Source organism: Schistocerca piceifrons, chromosome 9, assembly GCF_021461385.2.
Source record: "Schistocerca piceifrons isolate TAMUIC-IGC-003096 chromosome 9, iqSchPice1.1, whole genome shotgun sequence".
Classification (NCBI taxonomy): domain Eukaryota; kingdom Metazoa; phylum Arthropoda; class Insecta; order Orthoptera; family Acrididae; genus Schistocerca; species Schistocerca piceifrons.
In genome coordinates this window covers 87,833,925-87,855,831 of record NC_060146.1, presented here as the reverse complement: position 1 = coordinate 87,855,831, position 21,907 = coordinate 87,833,925, and the positions used below count along the sequence as shown (strand labels likewise).

At 44.4% G+C, this 21,907-nt stretch overlaps 1 protein-coding gene across 1 annotated transcript in view; it reads right to left on the bottom strand.

Annotated features, from left to right (window-relative positions):
* LOC124716723 (galactoside 2-alpha-L-fucosyltransferase Sec1-like) overlaps nucleotides 1–21,907 on the bottom strand; it is a 114,836-nt gene that overhangs the window by 70,742 nt on the left and 22,187 nt on the right. The window contains exon 3 of the mRNA XM_047243265.1: nucleotides 10,353–10,661. Coding sequence (XP_047099221.1) covers nucleotides 10,353–10,661 — 309 coding nt within the window. The remainder of the gene's footprint in view (nucleotides 1–10,352; nucleotides 10,662–21,907) is intronic.

Sequence of the window (21,907 nt, the reverse complement as noted above, 5' to 3'; positions counted from 1 at the left end):
CTTAAACATAACGTATTCCAAAACAAAACAAAAAAACAGTGTACTGTATGTACAGAACAGTACTGATGCATTACATCAGCTGGTCATTGTGTGAAGCACCACCGTTGTTACAGACATTATACCTGCGAAGCATGTTCTGGTACACACTTTCTATCCCACCTGGCACCCCATCAGTTTCTAGTGCAGCAGCCCGAACTCGTGCCAGAAGATCTTCTTCTGCCTCTAAAGGAGTCTTGTAAATTACATACAACACCACAAGAAAAGGTACATAGAAACTAAATTCGGCGATCGCAATGGCCACGAGGTTAGACCACCTCGGCCCACGCTTCACCATATTCTCTGTTGAGGTGCCGCCAAAACGCACTTCAGAAGGTAGGTGGTGCACCATCATGCTGAAATCACATTCCAGAGAGGACATTCAATAGCACAGTTTCCAAGAACGGGTCCAATACATTTTGCAGGAAGATCAAGTACACAGGTTGATTGGATTTTGGGCACGTTGCACGTCTGAAGTGCAGCTGTCGTAGAACAGAAATGGTAGTTCTGGACATGGATTCTTATTCAAAATATTATGTACTCACTCCCCACTACAAGTCCTAGAAGTTTTTAACGCGAACATCTGAACACCCTGTATGTAGTCAGAATGAGATTTCCACTCTGCAGCGGAGTGTGCGCTGATATAAAACTTCCTGGGAGATTAAAACTGTGTGCCGGACCGAGACTCGAACTCGGGACCTTTTCCTTTCGCTGGCAAGTGCTCTACCAACTGAGCTACCCAAGCACGACTCACGCCCCGTCCTTACAGCCAGTACCTCGTCTCCTACCTTCCAAACTTTACAGAAGCTCTCCAGCGAACCTGGCAGAACTAGCACTCCTGAAAGAAAGGATATTGCGGGGACATGGCTTACCACAGCCTAGGTCCCGAGTTCGAGTCTCGGTCTCACACAGTTTTAATCTGCCAGGAAGTTTCATATCAGCGCACACTCCGCTGCAGAGTGAAAAGCTCATTCTGGAAACATCCCCGCGAAAGGCAAACGTCCCGAAATCGAGTCTAGGCCCGACACACAGTTTTACCCTGTATTTAGTGTCTGTTCTTTCAGACATGTCCGTGATGACGAGTGAGAGGTTCATGGGTAGGTGGCGCTCGCTAGTAATGTGTAACACGCTGATAATTTGGAACGGATGGGAAGCGTGATCAGATGGGTGAGGCGGGTAAGGTGAGTGTTCACATTATGTGGGAGATCCGGGCTCGAGTCCTGGTCCTAAATCAAAATTTCACCTGTTATCATCGATTCGTTTCGATGACCCAACGTCGTTGGAAACCTTTGAATTAAACATTTCTTCCTTCTGGTTAACGTCACAGACGTTGCAGAATCAGCCTGAAGACGTTTTGTCACATTTGGTTTTGCCAATTTCAGTTTCTTTAGGCTTACTTTTTTTCTCAGAGTCACCATCAAGGAGGAGCCCCTTGTAAGGACTACCAGCGATCTCAACAGCAGATGATAATGCTCTGCTTCTTATTTCTCTTCGTGACCTCAGAATAAGGGAGACATCTTGTGGGACTACAGGTTTGTTTTACGGAAATTGAAGAATTCAGAAGGGTATAATTCTTATTTGTTTGTCTCGATTTTAGTAGGAGCTCTTGTCTATTCTCTCATTTCTTCTTCCTCATTTCGAGCTTGTGATTACGGATTGGATTTAGTCTCTACAAAGTCCGAGACCCGAAAAATGTATGGATCCAATGGCCAGATTCCAGTTTGGAAAAGCCACTCACAGCATTTTGTGTGGTTGCAAACCTGAGTTGGCCGCTGTGGCCGAGCGGTTCTAGGCGCTTCAGTCTGGAACCGCGCGACCGCTATGGTCGCAGATTCGAATCCTGCCTCGGGCATGGATGTGTCTGATATCCTTAAGTTAGTTAGGTTTAAGTAATTCTAAGTTCTAGGGGACTGTTGACCTCAGAAGTTAATTCACATAGTGCTCAGAGCTATTTGCACAATTTGCAAACCTGGTGTATGTCTCTCTTAACACGAGAGCAATCTTTGTATGACTAACATTGATGTCAGATTTGTGCAAAGGCATTTCTCAGCTACTCGGTTGTAATGAGCTGGAAAGTGACTTAAAAATCTAGTGTCTGCAGCCTGTGAGTGGTTTGTGGAGGCAGGCAAATCATGATTACACCATTATCTATAGCTAAAGTTATACAAATAGCACATGTAGTACAACTGTTAGATCAATTAGAACACCGTATTAATTACTACAACAAGTATTTTATTTTCTTACTCTGTCAAGACAGGTCTCAGAAGGGCCAATGGTACTGACTGATCACTGTATCATTGTCAACCAGTAGGTGCTACTTGATGTGGATATGGATGGGCATGTGGTCAGCACACTGCTGTCACAGTCACTTCAATTTTCCTGACTGGAGGCGCTACTTCTGTCAAGCAGCTCCTCAATAGGCCTCACAACGGCTGAGCTCACCCCACTTGGCAACAGCGCTCGGCAGACAGACGGCTGAGCTCACCCCACTTGGCAACAGCGCTTGGCAGACAGACGGCCCCCCATCCGAGAGCTAGCTGAGCCCGCCATCAGTTAACTTCTGCTATCTGATGGGCTCTGATGTTGCCACTGTGGCAAGGCCGTTGGCACAATAAGTGCAGTGAACATTATTTTAAACTGTGCCAGTACAATATCCAGAGTGGTTCAACCGCCACTGCTGAACGGTTATGTGCAATTAGCAGTGCCATCAAGTACCACACACAAGATTTTCATATTCCCTTACTCGCTACATGCAAAGTATTAGTTGTTCCATTAAGTTTCGGGTGTGCAGCCGCAAGAAATCTCCTTCTTCTTCTTCTTCTAATATTTCGGCTGTATACCGTCCAGCCATCTTCAGAGTGAGTCGCAAGACTGTCGCTCCAGTGCTCGCTTCGTCCCTCTATACTCGTGTACCACGCGACTGCGCATGCGGCCACAGATGCAAATGCGCCAGAGACGTTGGTCGGCGGCAGAGACGTGCATAATGCGCGAGTTGCATCTATGACTCCGCAGTCGATCTGTGTTGGCATATCGATGTATCATTGTGAGCTGCACAGTGACGACGTCTTTGTGAGTTTTTTACAGCAAGTGCCGGTTTCCATGATTTATCAAGATTGAAACCACTATCTCTATTAATTAAATTCGTCGTCAAGCGAATTTCAATTACCTCCTTCACTATTGAGTCCCAAAAGGATAATGTAGTTGCCAAAATTTCGACGTTGTCATACAACATACTGTGACCATTATCAATACAGTGCTCTGCCACTGCCGACTTGTTAGATTGTAAAAGTCCAGTGTACCTCCGGTGTTCTGTACATCTTTCTTGGACAGTATGAGTTGTTTGTCCGGTGTAAGAAAGGCCACATTAGGATGGAATTTTGTACACTCCAGATTTTCGAAGCAGCAAATCATCTTTGACAGAGCCCACGAGTGCAGCTGTCTTGGGTCGAGGACGAAAAATCACTTTTACTTTGTGTCTGCCGAGAATTCGTCCTATTTTTGATGAGAGGCTACCCACATATGGCAGGAAGGCCATCGATTTAAAGGTTTCTTCATCTTCTTCTGCTTTCTTTGTGGCCTCTTTCGGTTTCATTTTCAGTGCCCTTTGTATTTGTTGCGGCGAGTACCCATTGTCTTCAAACACTCTTTGTAAGTGGGAATGTTCGTCTTGCAGACAGCTTCGTCAGAAATAATATGCGCTCTGTGGGTCAAAGTTCGGAGAACACTCATTGTCTGGGCAGGATGGTGGCAGCTATTTGCACGTAACTACAGATCGGTGTGCGTCGGCTTCCTATACACTTCATGTCCCAAAGTGCCATCCTCTCTGCGCCGAACCCAAAACATCCAGGAATGGAAGGCATCCCTCCTTTTCAATTTCCATTGTAACTTTATTTGATCGTGGAGGGAGTTCAGATGTCTTGCAAGTTGTCTTCACCATGGGGCCACAAAGAACGCAGAAGAAGATGAAGAAACCTTTAAATCGATGGCCTTCCTGCCAATGTGGGTAGCCTTTCATCAAAAATAGGACGAATTCTCGGCAGACACAAAGTAAAAGTGATTTTTCGTCCTCCACCCAAGACAGCTGCACGTGTGGGCTCCGTCAAAGATGATTTGCTGCTCCGAATATCTGGAGTTTACAAAATTCCATCCTAATGTGGCTTTTCTTACATCGGAAAAACAACTCGTACTGTCCAAGAAAGATGTACAGAACACCGGAGGTACACACGACTTTTACAACCTGACCAGTCTGCAGTGGCAGAGCACTGTATTGATAATGGTCACAGTATGTTGTATGACAACGTCGAAATTTTGGCAACTACATTATCCTTTTGGGACTCGATAGTGAAGGAGGCAATTGAAATTCGCTTGACGACGAATTTCATTAATAGAGATAGTGGTTTCAATCTTGATAAATCATGGAAACCGGCACTTGCTGTAAAAAACTCACAAAGACGTCGTCACAGCGCAGCTCACAATGATATATCGATATGCCAACACAGATCGACGAGTCATAGATACAACTCGCGCATTATGCACGTCTCTGCCACCGACCAACGTCTCTGGCGCATTTGCATCCGTGGCCGCATGCGCAGTCGCGCGGTACTCGAGTATAAAGGGACGAAGCGAGCACTGGAGCGGCAGTCTTGCGGCTCACTCTGAAGATGAACGTTATACAGCTGAAATATTAGAAGAAGGAGATTTCTTGCTGCTGCACACCCGAAACTTAATGGAACAGTCTTTGCGCCTTCAAAACCTGAAGATTCACATATAGTTCTACAGAAGAAAATGAACGTGATCCTTTTGGAGGAAATGTAATGTAGTTAAATTTTGAATGTGAACGCGTTCTTGATAGAGGCTGTAGTTATCGAATTATTCGAGCAAAATGTACAAAACTGACCTTCAATAACGTTTTTCTTGAATTACTCGAAAACTGTCTCCTCCAGCGAAAACGTACCCCATTACATAATTTAGGTACGCTAAATTTCCTACTAAAAGGACCTGTTAATTTTTTCTGTAGTAGTAGTAGTTTGTGTACAGCGAGCAAGAAAATATGGAAATCTCATACATGGTATTTGATGCTGTTGCAGGCTGCATAAAACCCAGTGGTAGGGGTAGCTGAATCGTCCTGTATAACAGTGATCGTCAAACTGCGGCCCACAGGAAGCAACTCACGACGCTGCAAAACTGGCACCAGTTAGTATTTTTTATATATTTCTTGTGTTGTAGATTAAAAGGCTGTTGTCATTTTGGGGCAAATGGTTAGGTTCTTTAAGTCTACTGCTAAGCATATTTTAAAGGGCTGTTGGTTTGTGCCATCTATCGTAAGTAGTAGTTATGTGGCTTCAACTTAAGTGGGAGCTAAAGAAATTCTTTAGCTTTGTAATTAATATATGCTTTGTATATCCTGCATTTCCACTGGCCTTTTATGTTAAGATGCATGTGTCTTAAAGGGTGTTTTACTGTGTGTCGTACAAGTGGGAGCCCCAAGTTCTTCGTGGTTGTCCATGTTGTAAGGAATCCGAAAATTTTCCAGTGACATCGGACTGGTACCTCTAGTCCTGAGAATTTCCTTATTTGTCATATTTACATTTATTATTGGTGATTTTTTTTTGTGTTAGCAGAAGAGCCAACACCTTGTTACGAGTGGGGGCCGAAATGCACGCGTTTTAGCCTAAGCAGGCTGGCGTGAGGAGGGAAGATCTACACTGACGTGAGGTCTGGAACATGACAAGGAATGAGAATTCAGAAAGCGGACGTAATTAGTTTGATACTTAACTTTAATCCGTTAATGGTGAACGTCGCTCTTGACGGTACAATATTATCTGTTCAGAAGACATTCTTGAAGATAGTACTTATAGTAACTGAATATGGCGCCTTGCTAGGTCGTAGCAAATGACGTAGCTGAAGGCCATGCTAAACTGTCGTCTCTGCAAATGAGAGCGTATGTAGACAGTGAACCAACGCTAGCAAAGTCGGCGAGTGCTAGGGTGTCTCTAGACTAGATCTGCCATGTGGCGGCGCTCGGTTTGCAATCACTGATAGTGGCGACACGCGGGTCCGACGTATACTAAAGGACCGCGGCCGATTTGAAGGCTACCACGTAGCAAGTGTGGTGTCTGGCGGTGACACCACAGATTTGATTCAAAGTGTCATGTTTGTTGTAAATTTTGTGATGAATTAATTTCATTACATCAACTGATATTTCGAAAGGTTGCAAAATTTCTGTTTAGTTTCACTTTATGCTAGCAGTTTTTTTTTATTATACAGAGAAGAGAAGAAGGGACATGAAGGAAGCTATTCTTTTGCTTTGGTTTGAAAATTGCTTCGTTAATTGATTAAAATTCGTATGAAGATTTTACTTAAACATATTCTTAAGTCAGTCAGCTGTAAGACAATAAGAAAATTGTGATGATATTGATAAATGTGTACCCGTATAATCATTACAAATGATGAAACTTCCTGGCAGATTAAAACTGTGTGCCTGACTGAGACTCCGCAGTATTCTTTCTTTCAGGAGTCTAGTTGTGCAAGGTTCGCAGGAGAGCTTCTGTAAAGTTTGGAAGGTAGGAGACGAGGTACTGGCAGAAGTAAAGCTGTGAGGACCAAGCGTGAATCGTGTTTCGGTAGCTCAGATGGTAGAGCACTTGCCCGTGAAACGCAAAGGTCCCGACATCGAGTCTCGGTGGGGCACACAGTTTTAATCTGCCAGGAAGTTTCATATCAGCACACACTCCGCTGCAGAGTGAAAATCTCATGCTGATTACGAATTATGTCCAATCCCTTAAGGCCCAGTCCTTCCTGTCAGGTCAACCCACAATAAAATTGTGCGTTATAGTGCTGTGTTTATGGGGGTACCCCACACCATCACACTAATCAAAAGTGCTGATAAGTGCTGCACTGTGTCACAACGATGACTGCAATCTGGCCTTGTTCATTGTTCATTGTCGCCAAACCCTTCACACACACACACACACACACACACACACACACACACACACACACACAGACACGTCCTTCACAGTGCTGTGGCTAGTAAGCAGAGTAGCCTGGAGAGATGGCCTGGTGCCACGTTTGTGCCCAGTGTCCTCACTGCTGCCACCACGGGCAGCACACCTCTCTCTGCTGCCGCATCGAAAGATGCCCAGACAATGGCCACCGTGCCAACAGCCCCTGGTGGTCTAGACATCGTGTGAGTACTTGCCTCTCTACAGACACATCTCATCTCTATTTCCTGACTCAGGACGGTTGAGCGAAAAATATGTCTGTCCTCATGTGTGTCCCTGATGAACAGCATCATCAGGGGACGATTAACTGCATTCTTGGCTGATGACATTCCTGCTGCTTTCCAATTTCGACACGTGCTGGTATACGATCTTGTTATGTACATAGTTCCGCGTAGTCAGCATGTACACAACTTTCCCACTAGAGTGTGCCCCGCTAAGCACAACAGCGCAGGCGCAGCGCTCGTCTGTCTCCGCACTACAAGATGGCACTGTCTTAGAGACGGACCGAATTCTGCTTCTGCCTATCTGCGTATTAATATGTAACGCAGCCAATGAGATTGCTGCTAACGTAGAACCTTTTCTCCTCGCGGATCACACTCGCGCAGTGATACCTGAACGCTCGAGGTATTATAACGTGTGTACAGACCTCCGATTAGTCAGTGTGCATTAGTCTGCATTAGTCTGCATTAGTCTGTAGTCAAGTTTCAGTCTGCACCTAATAAGATTATCATATTCCTGTACATAGCCATGAAGATAAATGAATGGACACTTTGTCAAGTATCAGAGATATGTGAGAATAAGATTAACGTACCAATACCAAAGGAACTTCAGATAGTCAATTGTAAACAGCATCCAGAATCAAGTAACGTAATGTCTATGATTTTTATTCTTTTAATAAATGTGTGTGAAAATTAATCAAGTTCTGTTTAAAGTTGGTCTCCGTCAATCTGATACTCTAAGCGTGCAAGAGGAATTTCTAACGTCTGACCAAACGGCAGAAGATAAACACGCCACAATAAGACCACGAGACATATTGCTGACACTCGCCTACTTCGTTAGAGCGACAAGTCAAATAATCTGATGGTGTGTGTACCGAAGGTCTTACAAGTCGCACACCACAATTCTCCTTCTTAATGGAGGTAGAACGTGACCTTCTCACAAACAACAGACATTCAACTCAAATTTTTGAACCGGAAATCGTTTCCCTAATGTTCCTGTACATATAGGGTGTTGGGAAATTCGCATTACAGACTTCTAGGATTTGCAGAGGAGAGTGAGTACGCAATATTTTGAATAGGAACCCATGTACAGAAACATACCGTTTCGGTTTTACCACGGTTTCAGTTCAGATGTTTAACTCATTCACTTCTGCCTGAGCAGTTGTATTATGCATGATACCGTACAAATATTGAGTAACAGTTCGAAAGGAAACATAAACACATTTGTTTTTATTAAAAGTTAAACATTACATATTTATTTTATTCCAAAACAAAAGAACCCAGCATGCTGTATGTTCAGTACAGTGCTGGTGGATTACAACAGCAGCTCGATGTCGCGACCACCAGAGTTGTTACGGACTATGTACCTGCAAAGCATGTTCTTGTACAGACTGTTCATCCCACATGATGTCTCTCCAGTTTCTAGCGAAGCAGCCAGACCTCATGCCAGCAGATCTTCCTCTGCCTCTACAGAAGCCTCTAGAAATTAAACTTTTCATACGACGCCTCAGGACATGAGTCCGGCGATTGTGGCGCCCACATGGTTGGAGCACCTCGGCCTCTCCATCTTGCACCATATCGCCTGTTGAGGTGCTTCCGAACTGCATGTCAGAAGTGAGGTCGTGCACCATCTTGCTGAAGCCACATTTCCTGATGGACATGCAGTGGCACTGCTCCCAAGAACGCTTCCTATAAGTTTTGCAGGGAGACCAAGTACGCAGGACCAGTTAGCTTGACTGGAAGTAGGTATGGACCAATTACGTGATCGTCTAGAATACCGGCACATACATTAATTACCAAACCAGAGCTGATATCCCTGAACATACATGGCACAATGGTTTTTGTTTGCCTGGATGCGCCTGTTTTGTGAATTCCAAACACATTCCTTACAGACCATAAATTCATCTGTGAACAGAACTTGATGTCGAAACAGAGGAATGTCGATGCAGTGGTGCAGGAAATATGTGCAGTAGGGAACACTTTGTGGAAAATCGGCTGGAACCTTAGTGTGCACCCTTAGTATGTGGTATGGAAGTAATTGTTGCTCACACATAATGTCCCAGATGGTACTGTGACTAACACTCATTGCACGCACAGTTGTTTGAGAATTCGATGATAGGTTCTATTCAGGCATGCAGCATTGCCGTGGAGCAACAGGTTCCTGCCTCCTCATGGTGAAGGTAGCTATTTCTCAGAGCCACTGGGTATCTTGGTTAAATGTTTGTGTGCTGGCACGCTACATTGTGGAAAAGTTCTTGATATAGCCAAGTAGCAGCTCTTCCGTTATCTCGGGCTTCGCCATATTCAAGGAACACGTCTCTGTGCTCCAGAAACGTGTACCGAAAGTGTTTTCTGTATTGGAGATGGACAGGTATTGAACAGGTTCGACAGCAGGGCATATATTAAGTGACATCAGGTGATCGTCTGACGTAGTACATGTCATACTGTCTACCCTATTGCACACCAGGACAAGCAATTCTCAGACGTTCCTCTTTCTTTCAGCAGACGTGGACGCATTACACATCTGAACTGAAACCGCCGTAGGAATGGTACATTTTGGAAAAAGAGTTTCTGCTTAAAATATTAAGTAGTCACTCTCCTATACTAGTTCTAGAAGTTTGAGTGGGAATTTCCGAACACCTTGAGTGTATTGTAGATGGTGGTGTTACTCCATTAAACTTTGTGATGATGCCTAAAATGCTAAATCACCTGCATATCCAAGCCAATTATTTATTTGTTATGAGCCACTTTCATGGTGCTTCTGTTTTAATGGCAAGTAATGGAGTAACACCACCATCTACAATACACTCAAGGTGTTCGGAAATTCCCATTCAAACTTCTAGAACTAGTATAGGAGAGTGACTACTTAATATTTTGAGCAGAAACTCTTTTTCCAAAATGTACTATCTTCTGCTAAGATTCGCTATAAGCTGTTAGTCTCAATAATTTCATGATTTTTACTCTTCACAGTGATTATTTTTTGTTGGTACTTACATAATTCATATATATCTTATTGACTATTTATGTTCATTATGTTACATTTCTTTACCTACCTGAGAATGACAGGCATGTGCCTACTCCGTGCCCACCTCACCGTTTGCTCTACAGTGAGTGGATGTGGAGGCTGTCTCTGTAGGTCTTCCAGCACATTTAACTCAGTAAGATTATCTCCATGGCACGGAGGCTGCTGCAGAAGAACAGACAAAGGGTCTGCAGTGAGGTTGGCGAAGACTGTGGACAGTAACTTCCACATGACGAACGGTACAGCTAGTCGAAGATGGTGGCGCCGCGCCACGGCAGCTGCAGAAGCGTACTCTAGCACGAGGTTCCCCAGTCTGCCACCAGGTTGCACTGTCACTACACCCTCCAGGCAGGCTGCAGCTGGTCCCAGTTCTGCTACTGTCTGCACACAATTCACAACAGCCTCTCAAGACTCGTCTTTGTTTGCAGGCCACTCTCTTCATGTACACAACCTGTTGACTGTCAAAAGGCTGTAGCAAGTGGAAGTGGGGGTGGAGAGTTTGTTACATCTCGAAAATATAACTCGATGTCACTGTCAGTTTTAAAATACCACAGATGTGTTCTGTTCTAGTAGTAACAGTAATGAAATACAGTACATAAAAATTTTAATATAACAATAATAAATTGTTTGATTATCTTAAAGTGTATCAAATATGTTACAATAAAAATAACAAATAATAATAATAATAATTTGTTTAAATCGGTGATAATTCATTGCTTTACCAAAACATCCAAGTAATTACTACTCAGAAACTACAGTCTTTGAAAAGAACACATCCAAAAATTGAACACATGTGTAGGAGAGCAAATTACTCATTTTATCATATTGATGTGAGTAGCACCCAGTAGGACTCAGCAGCTCCCCCTATCCCTTCTCTCCCCCCTCTTCTTTCTCCTTCCTTCTCTCCATCCAATACTCTCCCCTCCCACCTTCCTAAGCCACTCCCCCATTCCTAAGCCATAGCCATGTTTTTCAAAGAGGCCAGTCAGAGAGATATTAACCAAATACACATATTTAGCTCTTCCACTTGCAGCTCAGTATTTTATTGTCCAACTACATTTTCAACTGCTCCTTAAATCACATCTCTTTCTTGGCAATAGTCAAATCACAGGGCTTCCTACGGCAAGTGTGTTTGTGTGTGGGGTGGTGGGGGGTGGAGGTGGGGGGTTGGGAGAAATAACATCATTCTAGTCCCAAGTCGTTTGCCATTGCTTATCATCTGCATGAAATCACACATACTGATGTCATTGACAAAGATAAGTTCATTTTCTGCACGCCTAAAATTATGAAACGTTATACTATAAGTGGTTTGAAAGGGCATATTGGCTTATTTTTCTAGATTTCCTGTTTTCTATATAAATCTTGTGCGTTGTATGTGTTTAAGTATGCATGTTGATTTTGTGGGCGGCACAAACAGATGGTGGCTTTATTTTCTGTTTTAACTGTTACCAAGAAAAAAGAGTTGAAGTCATAGCTACTTCCACAATAAAATAAATGACCTGTGTCTGTTTTGGTGTATTTGAATGCATTTAAGACAGCAATTAAAAATAGTTTGTCTACTACTAATATGGAAAATACCTGGAGGACTGTGTACCTAGGAGCACAGGGTTTTTACTGGACAGTGTTTCAGTCTAGTGACAGATTTTATAACCACATGGAGGAATGCATACTTGAGACCACCATAACCAGTTTCAAGCATTTTCTACTGTTTTTGTTGTCCTGAGACATGAGGTTGTGTTTTGTGCAGCGTTTGTAAATATTGCAAGGTCTGAATGTTTAAGGACTGCGCAATACATGTCAAAGCTATTTGGACAATATTGTTCATTCTTGAGTTACAGAGTTTTGTGGTGAGTAAAATTGTATATATTTTGAAAGTAGGTTACATGACGTGTGAGCAGTTAAGCTATACCTCGGCAGTTGACCACGATCCTGTACTTTGAAACAGAAACAGGACCTACAGCCACTTGAAAATGACCTGAGTTTCTTTAATGTTTCCACAAATGGCTCTGAGCACTATGGGACTCAACTGCTGTGGTCATCAGTCCCCTAGAACTTAGAACTACTTAAACCTAACTAACCTAAGGACATCACACACATCCATGCCCGAGGCAGGATTTGAACCTTCGACCGTAGCAGTCGCGCAGCTCCGGACTGGAGCGCCTAGAACAGCACGGCCACTGTGGCCGGCTAATGTTTCCACAGTTTTCCTTGTGTGGAAATTGGGAATTCATGTTAGTTGCTAATAGCTTCTGTTTCAAAATGTTTTTAACTTGTTATTTTTTTTTTTCAAATGGCTCTGAGCACTATGGGACTTAACAGCTGAGGTCATCAGTCCCCTAGAACTTAGAACTAATTAAACCTAACCAACCTAAGGACACCACACACATCCATGCCCGAGGCAGGATTCGAACCTGCGACCGTAGGAGTCGCGCGGCTCCGGACTGTAGCGCCTAGAACCGCTCGGCCACCACGGCCGGCGATTCTTTTTCCTTGAAATGTGACTTTGAGGAAGTCATATCAGAAAAGTATGAGTTGGGTTTCACTGATCTATGCTTCGCAATGTGGTGCTACAGAAGAATGCTGGTGATTAGATGGGTAAATCACATAAGTAATGAGTAGGTATTAAATAGAATTGGGGAGAAGAGAAATTTGTGGCAAAACTTGACTACAAGAAGGGATCGGTTGCTAGGACATGTTCTGAGGCATGAAGGGATAACCAATTTAGTATTGGAGGGTAACGTGGAGGATATAAATCGTAGAGGGAGACCAAGGAATGAATACACTATGCAGATTCAGAAGGATGTAGGTTGCTGTAAGTACTTTTGCGAGGTGCCGGGATGCAGAAGTGTTTGTACCTCTTTAATTTAGACGAATTTTGCATGAGAACAAGACATGCACTCGATCCCCTCCTTATCTTCCACCTAATTAAGTATGCGCACAATGGCAACGGAAGAAAATGGTGGATCCTGCTAGCTGGTAAAATAAGGAGTGCACACTCACTATAATTTAATAGAAAATCGTAAGCAACTCAGCAAAAAAGAGAACTTTATCATGATAAACAACAGGAAATGGGATTCTGTATACATCTACGAAATGATCCGCGGATTAAATACTACAATGAGATTTATTATATGTCAGAACACAAATGCACATGATTGTCGACACACACAGTAGGTTAAAGGATAGGGTATACCGAAATATTATGAGAATAAGAGTTGGCTTGAGAACAAGGGGCTCCTACTCTCTGTGATGCAATAGAGTGACGATAATGACTGGAGGTCCTAATGAATCGAATATTAATCTCCCGACTATATAGCAGTATCGCAGTTAGTAGTGAGAGCTCAAATGGGATCACATGGAGAAACAGCCAAGGTGGATTTGTAGCAAAGCGAGAGCGCGTGCTGCTGAGGGGTTCAGTACAAAATTGATAAGGTCCTACAATGCCTGAGCCGCAAAATACTGTAGCAGTACTGAAATATGCATCACGTCGTCGGTAGGCAGCATCCTGATGATGTAGGCGCCGACTTTTGCCTTGCAGCAACTCTGTGTCAACCTCTGGCCGCGAAGGCTGTCCGAGAATTCTAAGTTCTTCCGAAAAAGAGCGACCAAGTCACAAGACTGTCTGACTCCAACGAAGATCAGATCCCGAATCCCCCTCTGTGAAGCGCTGCCAGCAGCGAAGCTAGCATTGCTCAACTCTCTACTCTCCTCGAAAACCGCCAATCAGCATTCAGTGCTGATTCCAAAACTCCCCCACACTGTCTCAGAACATCATTTGCGCCAATAGCGACCGTTCCCTCCGATTTGGAGCAGGGCTTTATGACGTCAACTAGCCTCAGTTTAAGTTGACCAATCATGCCTCTGCTAGTCAGCTGAGGGCAATGAACTTGCCATTTGATCGGTTACGAAAACAACCTGCCTAGACCACCGGCCAACCGGTGCCAGACACTCGCATCAGCAGGGCACAGTCCACAAGTATTCTCAGAATCAGATGGTTCAAATGGCTCTGAGCACATCTGTGGTCATCAGTCCCCTAGAACTACTTAAACCTAACTAACCTAAGGACATCACACATGCAAGAGGCAGGATTCGAACCTGCGACCGTAGCGGTATCGCAGTTCCAGACTGACGCGCCTAGAACCACACGGCCACACCGGCTGGCTCTCCGAATCAAGAGGACAATGCAGTCAGTTGGTGCCAGGAATCTTTGTTCCGGAAGCGCCGGAACGGTGAACATATAAACTGTGGCGACACTCAGACTTCTCACAGGTCATTTCGCCCTGCATACAATAGGCGAAACTCGAGCTACGTCAGTCGTTCCGCCAGGCGCTTAATCCCACAGAATTCAGGGAAGTGCAGCCCCCAACCGGAAATGCTGTATGAAGCGTCCTCCGATGCTTGCCTCGCACAGGCCACTCATGGAACTAAACCAACATGCATGGGAATCAAGTGAAAAGTAGTTTTTGAGTTCTCAGTACAAATACTCTAATTACAATAACCTTATTCGGTCTGTTACTACCGTGCAATGACATAGAACATTAATAAAATTGATGAAAATGAGAGGAAACATGCAAAAGAGGGCATGGGACCTCTCACTTTGAGATGAAGAAGCTTGCCGGCCGCTCTGTTCGAGCAGTTTTAGGCGCTTCAGTCTGGAACCGCGCTGCTGCTACAGTTATAGGCTCGAATCCTCCTTGGCCATGGACGTGTGTGATGTCCTCAGGTTAGTTATGTTTAAGTAGGTCTAAGTCTAGGGGACTGATGACCTCAGCCATTAAGTCCCATAGTGCTTAGAACTATTTGAACCATTTTTGAAGAAGCTTGCACAGGGTAGAGTAGCATGGAGAGCTGCATCAAACCAGTCTCTGGACTGAAGACCAGAACAACAACAACAACAGCAACTTGCTACCCAAGTTCATGGCGGTTGGTATGGGGGAGGTCGATTTGTTTGAGATACCTCATTATGTTTGAGCTCAGAATATGATCTAAGATTCTACAACAGATGGAAGTCAAGGTTATTGGACGGTAGTTATGAGTTCTGCTACCCTTGTTCCACCTGCTGGGCACGGTTCTTTGTTTGAGGTATCTACGATAGAGGCAGTTAACATTGGGGCTATCTCAGCCGCAGATTGGGTAAAGAATCTGACAGAGATCCGATCAGGCGCTGGATACTTGTTCAGTTTTAACAATTTCAGCCGTTTGACAGTGCCAACGACACTAATATCTATCTACTTATTACGCATCCCTTCAAGAGCAAATAACAATCAAAACGTTTAAAATGAACTTTTATGTGTTACTCGAAAACATAACTTTACGCTGGCTGAATAACTCACCACTGAACAAGACAAATTTTTTTGTGGATCGTGTGTAATGGGTGTGATTGCTGTGGGCTGTGTTGTCTCTTTGTCAAACTTTTTGGTCGTTATAGAAAGACAATATTACATATTTAGATTTCTGGATGACTGACAGATCTGGCCTCGTAACATTAAGCAAAACAATCTTGCTGTGCTGGTACTGCAAACAGCTAGAAGCAACAGAAAACTATAGCCATAATTTTCGCCGAGGGCTTACAGCTCTAGTGTATGATTAAGTGATGATGCCATCCTCTTCGGTAAAATATTCCGGAGGTAAAATAGTCCCCTATTTGGACCTGCTGGCGGGACTGCTCAGGAGAACGTCGTTTTCAGGAGAAACAAAACTGTCGCTCTGCGGGTCGGAGCATTCAATGTGAGATCCCTTAATCAGGCCACTAGGTTAGAAAATTTAAGGGGAGTTATTGAAGTTCGGTGGCAGGAGGAACAGGACTTCTAGTCAGGGGAATTCAGGGTTATAAATAGAAAATCAGGCAGGAGTAATGCCACAGTAGGCCTAATAATAATTGAAAAATAGGTAAGTGGATAAGCTACTGTGAACAGAATAATGTCCGCATAATTGTAGCCAACACCCACACCAACAACAGTACTACAAGTTTATATGCCAACTAGCACCACAGATGATGAAGTGAATGAAGAAATGTATGATGAGATAAAAGAAATTATTCCGATAGTTATGGGGATGAAAATTTAATTGTCATTGGGTAATGCAATTCGGTAGAAGAAAATGAAGAGAATGAAGAGAAAGAGGAAGCTGCCTGGTAGAATTTTGAGCAGGGCATAATTTAATCGTAGCTAACACTTGGTTTAAGAATCATGAAATAATTTTGTATTCATGGAGGAGACGTGGAGACACTGGGAGGTTTCAGATTGATTATTATATTATGGTTACAGATTTTGGTTTTAAATTGTAAGACATTTCCAAAGGGAGATGTGGACTCTGACCACAATTTATTGGTTATGAACTGTAGTTTAGAACTGACGAAACTGAAGAAAGGTAGGTATTTAAGAAGATGGGACCTGGATAAACTGAAATGACAAGGGGTTGTAGAGAGTTTCAGAGTGAGCATTAGGGGCATCCACCGAGCATAAGCGAAGCCAAGGATCAATTGTGTGAGGCAGGGCACGAAGGTAACAGGCGAGGACGTTCTGTTCCAGAGTCCCTACATCAAAAGCTGTCCCACACGTTAAACTGTGTTTGTCAATGTCCGGCATTGTGGGTAGAGGGGAAAATCCGTCAGCTGAATAGCGTGCAACCTGTGTGATGTCACGTATTTCTGGTTAACTACATAGTGCCACGTTGTTCATACCCATGTAGGGAGGAAGGGCTGTTGGACTGCTCTCCACAACGCAGATCGTAGAGTGGTCGGGCTTTTACACTCAGTCACATAGCAAGAGATGAATCTCAGCAGCAACCGATAGATGCCTATCGGGTAGTAAAGGGTGCACATAACTACACTACTGGCCATTAAAATTGCTACACCACGAAGATGACGTGCTACAGACGCGAAATTTAACCGACAGGAAGAAGATGCTGTGATATGCAAATGATTAGCTTTTCAGAGCATTCACACAAGGTTGGCGCCGGTGGCGACACCTACAACGTGCTGACATGAGGAAAGATTCCAACTGATTTCTCATACACAAACAGTTGACCGGCGTTGCCTGGTAAAACGTTGTTGTGATGCCTCTTGTAAGGAGGAGAAATGCGTACCATCACGTTTCCGACTTTGATAAAGGTTGGATTGTAGCCTATCGCGATGGCGGTTTATCGTATCGCGACATTGCTACTCGCGTTGGTCGAGATCCAATGAATGTTAGCAGAATATGGAATCGGTGGGTTCAGGAGGGTAATACGGAACGCCGTGCTGGATCCCAACGGCCTCGTATCACTAGGAGTCGAGACGACAGGCATCTTATCCGCATGGCTGTAACGGATCGTGCAGCCACGTCTCGATCCCTGAGTCAACAGATGGGGACGTTTGCAAGACAAGTCTGCACGAACGGTTCGACGACGTTTGGAGCAGCATGGACTGTCAGCTCGGAGACCATGGCTGCGGTTACCATTGACGCTGCATCACAGACAGGAGCGCCTGCAATTGTGTACTCAACGACGAACCTGGGTGCGCGAATAGAAAAACGTCATTTTCGGACGAATCCAGGTTCTGTTTACAGAATCATGATGGTCGCATCGCGTGTTTGGCGACATCGCGGTTAACTCACATTGGAAGCGTGTACTCGTCATCGCCGTACTGGCGTATCACCCTGCGAGATGGTATGGGGTGCCATTGGTTACACGTCTCGGTGACCTGTTGTTCGGACTGACTGGCTCGTCGCAATACGCCAGCCACTACTTTTGATGAACTGTGGTATCGTGTTGAAGCTGCATGGGCAGCAGTACCTGTACACGCCATCGAAACTCTGTTCGACACAGTGCCCAGGCGCATCAAGGCCGTTATTATGGCCAGAGGTGGTTGTTCTGGGTACTGATTTCTCAGGATCTATGCACCCAAATTGCATGAAAATGTAATCAAATGTCAGTTCTAGTATAATATATTTGTCCAATGAATTCCCGTTTATCATCTGCATTTCTTCCTGGTGTAGCATTTTTAATGGCCAGTAGTGTATATTCGAGTAGGAATGCTGAGATGCGGAAAAGAAATGAAGCGACATGCACAACCATAACAGGTGGCAGGATGGACGCCGGCTTCAGTTCCTCCAGTAGTGAAGTTGTCAGTTTCGCCACAGTGTTCAAACACAAGGCTGCAGCCCGCACGTGTAGGAGGGTGAGGGTGTCGCAGCGGACTTCAAATAGGTAATCTCCAGACGTCGCCGGTAGTCTGCGTGCTATCGCTGTCGGTAGTGGGAGAACATGAGCACTGTGTATCAACTTGGCTGCCACGTGAATGTTAAGATATTGGACACGCTGTAGGAAGTCCACGCGTCGATGCAGGTTGTGGCAGCCTTCTGTGGCATCTATACTTCATGGCAGCCATGTGATGCACATTTCATGTAAATGTAATGCCCAGACATCTAATCACGTCGATCTGAGAGAGGGGCGCCGTTCAGGCCTCCTGGAGACTCCTTCCAATATGGATCGCTGCCGACTTGGCTACGTTCATGTGGCTTCTCGACTCCAATCCATATCGCTTGACGTAGCGCACTCGATCGGGCCAGAAGTAGAAGGCCGTCAGCATACACTCCGTCACGCGGGGCACAGCTAGACGCGCGGTCCAAGGCGCCTTGCCACGGTTTGCACGGCTCCTGCTGTCAGAGGTTCGAGACCTCCCTTGAGCAGGGGTGTGTGTGTTGTCCTTAGTGTAAGTTAGTTTAAGTCAAATTAAGTAGTGTGTAAGCCTAGGGACTAATGACCTCTAAAGCTAGGTCCCATAGGAAAATAACACCACCATACGCTATGCAGGGGAAGATGTGGCGCCTCGAATTAATCCCAGACCCTCTATGAGCGGTTTCAGTGCGAACGCGTAAAAAATCATGGTGAATGGGCATCCTTGTAGACCTGAACGCTGGGGTGGCAAGGGATGCACCATGCATCCAGTTACAACTAAATGGGATGAAGCTCCACGTAAGAGGCGCAAAATTACGCTGAGGAAGTCAGATGGGAAGCTCATGCGGGCTAGAACTGAAATAAGAAACTTATGATGTAGTCATGCATGTTCGTAGTGTTTTTATTTTGCCTGATGGTATTCCGGTTGCTGTGGGTTTTATTCATCGATTGTCATTTTTTATTTGTAGTTCACTGCTGCTATTTGAGTTTACGTATTATCATTTTGTCATTTAGAGATAGTGAGTAGAGTTGTGGAGAAACTGGAACATTTCTGACATATTCTTCTGTTTGAGTTAAGCAGAGAGGAGACAGCAGCGGGGGCAGCCAGAAACATTTGCGTCGTGTATGGGCATAATGGCATTGGGTACAGCACGACAAGAAAATGGTTTTCTCGTGTTAAGGAGAATCGTTATGACATTAGTGGCTCTCCACGTTAAGGAAGGTGTTTGGTGTTTGATGTTTCAAACGCATTTATCCAGAATGATCCACGTCAATGTATTCGAGAACTTGCAAATGTGGTCATTCCATCACCATACGACATTTGCAGGCAGTAGGGAACGATCAAAAATCGGGTGTGTGGGTACTGTGCACTGTACGCCAAAATCACAACAATCAGTGGATGGCCATACGTGCATCTCTGTTTGCTCGTCATCAATTGGCTCTGGTGTCTTTACGTTGACGTAAGGAAAAGAAAGGAATGGTTGAGCCGAAACAAAGCAGCAAATCCCTGTACAAAGACATGCGCGCATGCGCAGTTGATAATGTTATGCATCTGGTGCAACAGTGACGGTGTGGTATGCTATGAATTGCCTCCCCGAGGTGTAAGCATCACTGCTGATATTTATTGCCAACTGAGACGTCTGGCAGACTCAGTCCAACAACAGAGAACTCGAGGACTGCGTGAAGTGATGCTACTCCATGATAACACCCGGCCACATTCTGCTAGACTGGCAAAAAACACTGTGCAGGAGCTGGGTTAGGGAGTCATTCCGCACCCGCCTTACTCACCCGATCTTGTTATCTATGATTTTCACCTTTTCCTCTCTCTATCGGACAATCTCCAACGATATTCCTTTCAGGATGTGAATGTGCTCCGAGCGTGGCAGGACGAGTTCTTCGCCTCAACGCCACGTGATTTCTACAGATGTGGAATCGAAAAGTTACCCCATCGTTGGCTGACTGTTGTAAGTAGTGGACAAGTGTATGTTATTGATGATTAAAGTCTGTTTTATGTCTATCTGCTGCGTTAATTAAACTGATAGGAAAACGCTACGAGCTTGTGCACCAACCCAATAATATATTTTCACTGTCAATGCTTTCAGACTATACACCAGGGCCTCATACATCGGGAGGACATAAAAAAGTGATGGAAAAAGAAAGATAATCAGGACGATGAGGGTTAACCAAATAATTATATATCTTTTGTCACCTGTTTTAAACTAATACTCGCATCGTGCCATCGCACTTGTCTTTTCGAGGCAAAACTGTCTCAAATACATTGCACACATTTTGGTAACAGCAACTTTTTTTTTTTTTTTTTTTTTTTTTTTTTTTTTTTTTTTTTTTTTGCAAATTACAATCTGGTAGTAAGGAAGGATACAATACAGTATCACCTATCTCGACATTTAGCAATAACGGATCTTGCCATAACTCCAAACTGATATATCAATTATTGAGCGCGGCAATCAGTCGTCCTTTTTTTGCAGAATTTATTTGGCAAATCCAGATTTCGGCTAGTGCCTAGCCATTATCAATGCACTATTTTCTAGTCTCGGTGCATGCCAGTTCCCTGTTGTTCGGGCGTCAGTCACAGTCCTTTGAATACTCTGATTGACGCCCAAACAACAGGGAACTGACATGCATCGAGACTACAAAATAGTGCATTGATAATGGCTAGGCACTAGCCGAAATCTGGATTTGCCAAATAAAATCTGTGAAAAAAAGGACGACTGATTGCTGCGCTCTGTAATTCATAAATCACATCATAATCGCTGAGTGCAGCCACTTTCCTAATGGAAGGTAACCTGCTGAAACTGATAGCCAGGATTTCATCTTTCAACATGATGGCGCCCATCCACTTTTCTGCAATTGTGTACGATGTTGCCTGAATGAGACGCTTCCACGTCGTTGGACAGGCGGTGCCTTGGCCTCTGACGTCACGCTACTCGAGTGACCACCACGGTCGCTGGACTTGATGACTCTCTTCTAAGAATATATTTTGTGTTTGTGTCAGCTACGTAGTGTTATAATTCTATTTGTCTCATACTGTACTGTGCATAACATCATTTATGTCGTCTATGTTGGACTGATATAACGACCTGACACTGTTTATGACAATAAAACTTCAAATAAAACAATTATCTACGTGAGTCACTCTTTGCCGGCCGATGGTGGCCGAGCGGTTCTAGGCGCTTCAGTCTGGAACCACGCGACCCCTACGGTCGCAGGTTCGAATCCTGCCTCGGGCATGGATGTGTGGGATGTGGAGGAGGAGATTAGTGTTTAACGTCCCGTCGACAACGAGGTCATTAGAGACGGAGCGCAAGCTCGGGTTAGGGAAGGATGGGGAAGGAAATCGGCCGTGCCCTTTCAAAGGAACCATCCCGGCATTTGCCTGAAGCGATTTAGGGAAATCACGGAAAACCTAAATCAGGTTGGCCGGAGACGGGATTGAACCGTCGTCCTCCCGA